The sequence below is a fragment of the Dipodomys ordii genome, unplaced genomic scaffold (genome assembly GCF_000151885.1).
Source record: "Dipodomys ordii isolate 6190 unplaced genomic scaffold, Dord_2.0 Scaffold30, whole genome shotgun sequence".
NCBI classification, from domain to species: Eukaryota; Metazoa; Chordata; class Mammalia; order Rodentia; family Heteromyidae; genus Dipodomys; species Dipodomys ordii.
Window position 1 is genome coordinate 12,045,256 of NW_012267246.1, and position 8,832 is coordinate 12,054,087.

Genomic DNA, 8,832 nt, shown 5'->3' on the forward strand with positions numbered 1-8,832 from the left:
GGCAGATGATGAAGCCATGAGTCAATCCTTCAGCTGTTCAGCTTTCGATCCAGTCCTGTCCCACCTGCTCTGAGCTTGGAGGTTCAATTAAGAAAGGAGCTATTATGAAGAGGTCTGAAGCCGGCCATCGGCCTCGGTCGCCAGCAAGTGTCCATGAGCTGAGGAAGACAATGCTCAGCCCAGAAGGCTCCCCCAGCCCCCGCCTCCTCACCTCTGCTGCCACAGCCTGAAATGACCTTTCCTTTTCATTTCTGTCATTTTTCTGTACTGGCACTGGGGCTTGAACTCAGAGCCTGGGTGCTATCACTTGAGTCATACTTCCAGCTCCAGCTTTTTGCTGGCTAACTGGCAATGAAAGTCCTAAGAGCTGGGCACTGGTGGCTCATACCTGTAATCCTAGCTATTCGGGAGGCTGAGATCTGAGACTCAGGGATCAAAACCAGCCCAGGCATGTAAAGTATGTGAGACTCTTATCTTCAATTAACCATCAATTAACCGGAAGTGGAGCTGTGGCTCAAAGTGGTAGAGCACTAGCCTTGAGCAAAAAAGCTCAGGGACAGTACCCAGACCTTGACTGACAAGCCCTATGATTGACCAAAAAAAAAAGGAAAGTCTTAAGGATTTGTTTGCTCAGGCTGGCTTTGAACTGCAGTCCTCAGATCTCAGCCTCCTGAGCAGCTAGGATTACAGATGTGAGCCACCAGTGCCTGGCTCGATCTGTAAACTTTCATTCCCTGACCAGCACCAGGGTGTGGTTTCTGAGAGCAAGGGCAAAGGAGCTCCTTGCCTGACTCTGAGGGCTCGTGGCCCTTGGGTCTCAGATGGGTGCCACCCCTGCAGGGCATGTGGGCTCTGGGTCACAGGCTGGAAGGTCCCCAGGCCGCGGGTGACATGGGTTCCCATGGGAACCGGGGGGTTCATCCAAGGTCCCTTACTTCTCTAATCCTTACTGGAAGTGGTTCATTCCCTAGGAAATGTTGCCACCCTTTACCACCAAACCTTGTATTCACAAAATATGTCTCTCAGAAATGTAAAATGGAGCAAGATAGAACTAAAGTTAGGACCAGAGGTGAAGCAACACATCCCAGACACCTTACAAAGACATTTATTAAGCAATGACTTGAAAGAGGGAGGAAACTCAATATTGAATTCCATACACAGCTTTGTGAGAACTACAGTAGTCTTTATTGATATTTCAAAAAACAAACTTAGAAAGAATTGCAAGTGAAAATACCACCAGTGACATTTCTGACACATATAACAACATAAATTAACCAAGTACAGCATTAAATTCTCTGTGGATTTAGATACACCATCTACCATAGTGAAATGGACATACAGTACTCTGGGAGTTTAACACACTCAAGTGTTTCTAGGATGAGAAACCTACACTACTAAAAGTAAAACACATAAACATTTTTATGGTTGGAGCCAGGGAGGTGTTTTTGGATTTGAAATGCTAAAATCACAAAAATCTTCCTAACCCTTCTTTCTCATCACTTTCTCTGTGGTCGAGGGAGAGAACTCTTCTAGCACATTCTAATAGAAACTTCTGGTCACTTAAATGAGGCATATTTTTCGAGGATAATACTGTTTTCCAGTGTTGAGGGTAATTGATAAAGTAATGCAGCATCACAGCATAAAAAGATTAATTGGAATTTCAATAAATAGGCAAATAGGAAGGGCATAAACATAGCAGTTATTTTTAGGATGATGACAAGTCTACCAACCAAAATAGCTAGTATCTAACATCATGCAAGAGATCGCCAAAGGAAAAGCACAAAAACAAACTTATCCAATCTTTCCCGCTACTTGATTCAACTTTACAAATTTCAGAGAATCAGTGTGATTGGATTCATTGAATGTCGATAAGTAAATAATTTGAGCTAAATGCAATGAGCTTTGATAAACAGTCCTTTCAGCTGCTGATTTTGACTAGTAGCCTTTTTTCTGGATTGAATATGTATAGTATCAATTCACTCACTGAATTAACATTTGTCACAGTCACCTAAGTAAGTTACAATTGTACATCCTAGCTAGTATTGTGATTTAAATCACAAAGAAATGATAGGAAACTCATAAACTAATAAACCATGTTGGAGAGAGTATATCTTCTATTGATATTATCTTATAATGACATTATTTACACTAGCTGCCTTATTTCTGAAAGCAGAAATTTCTTTTCTGTTCACTTAGACATATGAGAAATTTTTATAACTGTTAATATGCATATCACAGTTCATAGATGTATGCACTACTTTTTAAAATGAAGATTTTCAGGCACCAGTCTTGCAGAAAAAAACCTCACAGTTTTGTTGTTAATATTAAATTCAAGTATGTGGATAAAAAAAAAGAGAAAAACAGCTGAAACATTAATGCTGAATGAAATAAGGGTAATTGTCATGATTTCAGGTAAGCGTTTGTGTGACAAAAGCTGGAATTTTAAGCCAAATTACATCACAACTTTCATTGTAATAAAGTTTACCATGAAATGACTTTGAAGGTTGTCAAGTAGTAGAACTGTTGCTAAATTTCCTGATCACAAAGCTTCCTATTTTAAAATAAAGGATGGCAATGCACATTACCTTTAAAGCAATGATTTAAAAGTTCCTACTCAGGTAGGAACTGTCATGAAGATGATCTAATCCTTGATTATGAGACTGTGTGAGATGTGGGCGAGATAACCAGGAAAATGGAGACACAATCAGGCCTTGAAAATAGCTTCTCCACCCCCACTGTGTGAGGGAAGAATGTGGAAGGTGGTGACAGACAGGTTAACTCATGATACATTGTACTGGTGTATGCAGGATGATCCCAGTTCAAATCCACTCTGAGCCAGTGTCTGCACCACCAAAGTGGGTTGGCTGTTAGATAGTTTCCCTCCAGAGATGATTACTTCATGACTTAAAGATATTTATCGGTCACCTACCAAAGCATGACATTGAAATGATTATGTTCTCACAAAGGAGAAATAAAATCTTTGGCTTATTAATTGCTAGGCAGATACTAAATGCTGAGAAAAGATAGGCTTTTAAGAACAACCTTCCTCAGAGTAATTTCCTCTTGTCCCTGAGTCTTAGACTATAAGTGAAGTATAATACAGAAGTTACAGTTTAAAAAAATTGCTGAAGAGGATGAATTGCTGAAGAGCTCTTTCTCCACAAGTAGCCTCTGAGTTCCCAGATTGCCCAGTGCAAAACTCTGTGTGTGGGGGGGGGCGGGGAGGGGTACAAGCGCACACGCGTACGTGTGTCCTCGCTGTAGAAATTATTTTCTGGAATTGAGTTAGGCTATGGCTACAAGTGCAACCCCTCAAGAGATGGAGGACCAGCGAATAGATTAAGTGACTAATTAGAGGTTGGGTTTGTTTTCCTCTAAAGTAATCAACTATGCAATAGAGGTTAAGCTTTTTGCTTTGCTTTTCATTTCTTCTCAAGGAGGATTTGGCTGAATTATCTTTGGGGGAAAATAGTAAATTCTCCAATTAATGTTTCATGGACCTAAATGCACTGGTATACTTAAAAAAATACTCATACGTTCCTAAGACTAAACTGAGTAACCAGCTTGCTAAAATTCTGCGTCTAGACTGAATTGTTGTGAACTTTTCGTGTCCAAATGGATTTCAGATATTTCTTTAGTGAAATAGTTCTTATGATGACTATGTTCGGATGTTCAATAGATAGTCAATCAATTATTACAGCAGGATAATCTTTCTTTTGGGTGGGTAAAAAAATCATGGCAGTAATTTCCTTAAATAGCTTAATTAGTTCCATAGTTAAAACATTAACTTTAAGTATAACCTGCTTGTAAGATTCAGTACTGCACTTGCATTTAAAGAAAGCATTTTTGAGTGATATATTTAATACAAAATGGTCCATTATACAGGGACAGTGTATATAAATGAAAATGTACAATATTTAGTTGAAGGTGTCTACTCATTCATAATTATGATTAAAAGCCTGACTAGAAATCAAGTAAACACATCTATCAGATAAGCAGTGGAATATAAATAGCAAAAAAAACTCAGAGAAAGGACATGACATAGATATGTCAAAAATAAATGACTGCTATTTACAAGTTTTGAATATTAATAAGCAGTAGCATTTACGAGATTCTGAATCTTGTACCTGGACCTACCTTCTGCATCTGAAAAAATTCTAGCCTGTAAGATTGTCAGAGTAAGTCATTATTCCTTCCTCCACATAAGTCAAAAGCTTAAGTGTTTTTATTAGGCCAAATAAGGCAGTTTGTGACTGCCTGTCACTTTTTTTTTTTTTTGTAAAATTGCAATTCTTGAATAGTAACACATTCAACTAAACTTAAACACATTCTGTTCTCTTTTGGGACTCGTCATTCTACAATTCTCCTCGTTTATTCACCAGGAAAATGTACTTATTTGAAAACAGTTAATATAAGATTACTGAGAATTCTGTATATACTCTAGAGTCTTCCTGCTCAGTGTTGTTGCCTCTAGTCACATTTGTCCAGTGGAAAAAATTTGTTTGCTGGAGTTGAATTATGAACTGAATTTCTCCTTTTAACTAAATTTGAGTTCAGAAAGTTCTTGTTGATGTCATTATTTGAAAACTGTTAAGGGTATTTATACCATTGAAATTGCGGAATTGACTCTTTCATCTGTAAACGTTCTGAAACTTAGATGCACTGTTCTACCAATGAAAACCATGTCCAAATAGAAGCGGGGTGTAAGTATAAATGCCATATCAGATTTCAGGATTAAAAAAAAGAAGGTCAATGTCTCATCCAGGATTTTCATATTGATTATTAATGCATGCTGAAATGTATTTCTCTTGGGAAGCATGTTCTAGAGCTTTATGAAAACTTCTAGTTTTAAAAAGTCAAGTTTTGAAACATATTTTATTGTAATACTAGTCTTCTAATCCAATCATTTTGATCACTATGGGAAAGCAAATCAGATTTAGTGTTTTTCCAGCCAGGACCATAACTACTGGCTCTGAAACTCCTCCTCTTTCTGAGATGGAAAGCCCCCATCAGTACCAGCTCCAGAACACAAAGTTATAGGCAGTGGATTCATGGGAAGAGAGTAGGACAGCATAGATGAGTGTGGAATACAACCAAACTGCTCAGACCCTCCCCACCCCCCACCATCTCCAAGTTCATGGGTCCCTAAATCTGGAACTGACCTTCAGCTTCCTCCCAAGTCCTGCCTGATGTCCTATGGCTTCCGGTTTGGGATAAGAAGCGATGACTGGACTGGGACATGTGCTCCATCATGTGTTGATACTAGATTTTGTCCAAGCCCGAGAACTTTCATCTTTCAGAGTAGACATCTTTCTCTGGGAGGATTCAAATCCTAGGAGTTTAAACACAGCCATCCGGTACTTCTTGGACATGATGTTGTACAGAATGGGGTTGATGGCAGCACTGAGGTAGAAGAGGACGAATGACACCAGGTTGCAGTATTGGCTGATCTGAGCAATTTCTAGGGAGCCAGGCTCGAAGGACTTAGAAAACAAGTATCTCCCCACGTGGAAGGGAAGCCAGCAGAGGATGAAAGCAAACACCACTACAGCTGTGAAGGACAATGGGAGAGAGATGGTCAGGTCAAGAAACATCACAGTAAATCATGTTCTATCTTTAACACTTAGCTTTCTTTAGAGAATGTGTAGTGTGGTCATTGGGAAACACTGCTCTGCTCTTGACATAAAGAAATGTTATGTTTCTGACCTTTCCCATTCCTACACTCTAACCAAGATGGAGACTGAACCCACAGTTCAGCAATTTTTACTGAGCTCAGCCATTTCTATTTTTGATTTTGTGATTTGAGTTAACATAATGACCACACTCATCAGCCAATTCCTTCCCCCAAATCAACCATTTTATATGTATCAGGCCTGTATGAATGAGTCAGGATGATTGTACTCAGCCATCACTGGTAATCAGATACCTGTGGTGCTTTTAAAGAAAGCAGATTGGAAGGAGATACACATGCAGACATAGAGAAAGAAAAATAGATGATAGATGCATGAATGGATGAATGGATGGATGGATGGACACATGGGTGATGTATAGATAGATATAAATCAATAATGACTAATATAAACTATATATAAACTATTTAAACTATTATTACATGTGATAAAATAACATATACCATCCACTTTGATTTGCTCAAGTAAGATTTTTTTTCAATAATTCTACATTTTTCAAATTGTGTTTAAAAAATTCAGAAACTATGAGGGAATGGAAGGGGTTGAGAGCGATGAGAATGAATGATGGAAGATGTAAACTGACTCATAAACTGACATGTTGGATTAAAACCCTTTGTACAACTACTTAAAGATAATTTCATGAATGGGGGAGAGAAAAACGGAAGACAGAGGGAAAAGGATCTATTAGTGCTTGTCCCCATTCAGTGATCCTCTTCAGAACTGTCAAGGAAGATGAAAATTAACATGGTAGTAACATTAATTCCCAAGGAAGAAACAAAACAATATGCAGGAGGCTGGTTTTGAAAATTTGAGTAAAATTAATGTTTTGCTTGGATTAAGAACACATTTTTATAACTTCCCCGAAACCAAGCACTTAAGGTAGTGAGTTCATACATTAACTATGCAGCATCCTGGAGTTGTGTCACTGCACCCAGGGCTCCTTGTGGGGGCCACTGAGGGGGCATAAGTCCCCGCAGGTGCCACAAAGTCTCCTTTCCTCTAAGGGGACACTTGTCTAATCTCCTAGCAAATGCCGCTCACAGTCACAGATAATGACCTAAGCAAACCAAAGGAGACCTGAGCACCAATCAGTCACTAACTTTTTTTTTTAACAACACTGTCATAGACACAGCAGGGAAATAAACAGTCAATGAAATAATCTGAAAAAATCTCCAGGACACGAAAAAAAAAACCCTCCAAATGTAGAAAGAAAAATAAAAGATCCCCTATAGAATCAAACAAATTGGTCATGGTTTGGGTGATTTTGCCCCTGAATACTTCTTCAATCATTATGTACCTTGGATATTCTGCCATTTCTCTTTGAAACAGGAGCTCCAATATCACCTTTCACACAACACAAACACAGTAGACTTTTATGAATGATCTCGGTTTTGAAGTAACTTTCTGGACTAATGTGAAATTCATTTTAGGGAAATAGAAAAGTGAGACTGATTCCCATGAAGGAGAGAAAGAAGGTATAGCAAGAAAAGAGATACAAAGAGATGGAAGAGACCAAAAGAATCAAGACAATGACAAGTGAGAGAGGGAGAGACAGACAGAGACAGACAGACAGACAGACATAGAGAAAGAAAAATAGATGACTGAGATAGATGATAGATAGATATTTAGATAGATAGATAGATAGATAGATAGATAGATAATGCTGGATATATACAGAAAGAAGTCCAGAGAGAGCAGAGAGGCAATAACTAGGAAGGAGATGGCTCGGTGGATAATAGGTAGATGATAGATGATGACATACATGATAGACAAATAAGATAAATGGATAGATACATATATGCATACATACATCATGCATACATATAAATATAATAGAGACAGAGACATTGGAAGACATGCGATAACAAAGTAAGAGAGGAAGGAGAGAGAGAGAGACATGGACACACACAGAAATCGAGATGCATACAGAGAGCCAGAGAGCAGGAGAGGAGAGAGACTCCAAGCAGGGGCAGAGGGGAGGACAGGAGAGCCAAGCTGGCGACAGCGGCGCGCGATCCCGATCCTGTGGCGCGCGAAGACTTACCGAGCATCTTTACCGTCTGCTTGTGGTTCTGGTCCCTGAGCGAGGCCCCGGCGGCTGCCTCGCCCCGGCGCCGCCGCCACAGCTTCCTGCCAATGAGGCTGTAGAGGACCGTGAGGCAGAAGACGGGCAGGAAGAAAAAGACGCTGGACACCCACACCATGACCGTGAGCAGCCCCGAGCGCACGGCGAACTCGGTGGCGCGGCACTCGTTGGTGTCCCGCGGGTCGGTGCCGTTCTCGTGCTCCACGCCGACCAGCACAAAGATGGGCCCGGCGCTGCAGAAAGCCACGGCCCAGATCACCAGGATGACCAACTTCACCCGGCCCTTGGTGACCACCACCTTGGCGCGCAAGGGGAAGCAGATGGCGAAGTAGCGCTCGACGCTGAGCGCCGTGATGGTGAGCACCGTGGCGTAGGTGCAGCTCTCGCTGACGAACTGGAAGAGTTTGCAGAGCAGGTCGCCGAAGTTCCAGGGCCGGTACTGCCACAGGCGGACCAAGTCCAGCGGCATGCACAGGAAGATGAGCAGATCAGAGAAGGCCATGCTGGATAGGTAGAGGTTGGTGGTCGTGCGTAGCTCCCGGAAGCGCGACACCACCAGCATGGTGAGCAGGTTGCCCGCGATGCCTACCACGAACAGGGCCACGCAGGTGGCCGTGACGCCCGCCAGCAGCGGCGCGGGGAACAGGGGCAGCAGCAGCTGCTCCGTCAGAGACTCGTTGCCCAGGGCTGCGTCCCAGTCCGGATCTGCCACGGTGAGGTTGGGCTCCAGCTCCTCGGCGGGGGTCGCGTTCCACATGTTGCCCGGTGGCCTTCGCTGATGGGAGATCGCGACGGTGCGGGTCCCCGGGCGAGTCCGCTCAGGCGCAGAGAGTGCGAGGAACGAGCGCCCGGGCGCAGTGAGGATGCTTGGAGAGGAAAGAGAGAGAGAGGGGACGAACTGAAGCCAGGGGAGAAGGTGAGACCTGAGAGGCGGCCAGAGAGCTAGGGGGAAGAAGGGGAAGACGGGGGCAGGGCGGCGGGGGCGCTGCGTCGCTCTGGCACCGCTGCTTCCCTCTACCCTCTTGCACAAACTCCTGGTCTCCGAGCCCAGCCTCC

At 42.3% G+C, this 8,832-nt stretch overlaps 1 protein-coding gene across 1 annotated transcript; it reads right to left on the reverse strand.

The window, feature by feature from the left end:
* Nucleotides 1-5,215: 5,215 nt before the first annotated feature.
* Ghsr (growth hormone secretagogue receptor) lies at nucleotides 5,216-8,536 on the reverse strand. The gene is made up of 2 exons (XM_013016199.1): nucleotides 7,735-8,536; nucleotides 5,216-5,551 (listed from the first exon to the last, which is right to left on the reverse strand). The coding sequence occupies exons 1-2, from the start codon at nucleotides 8,531-8,533 to the stop codon at nucleotides 5,250-5,252; spliced, it is 1,101 nt and encodes a 366-aa protein (XP_012871653.1). The 5' UTR covers nucleotides 8,534-8,536; the 3' UTR covers nucleotides 5,216-5,249.
* Nucleotides 8,537-8,832: the final 296 nt, after the last annotated feature.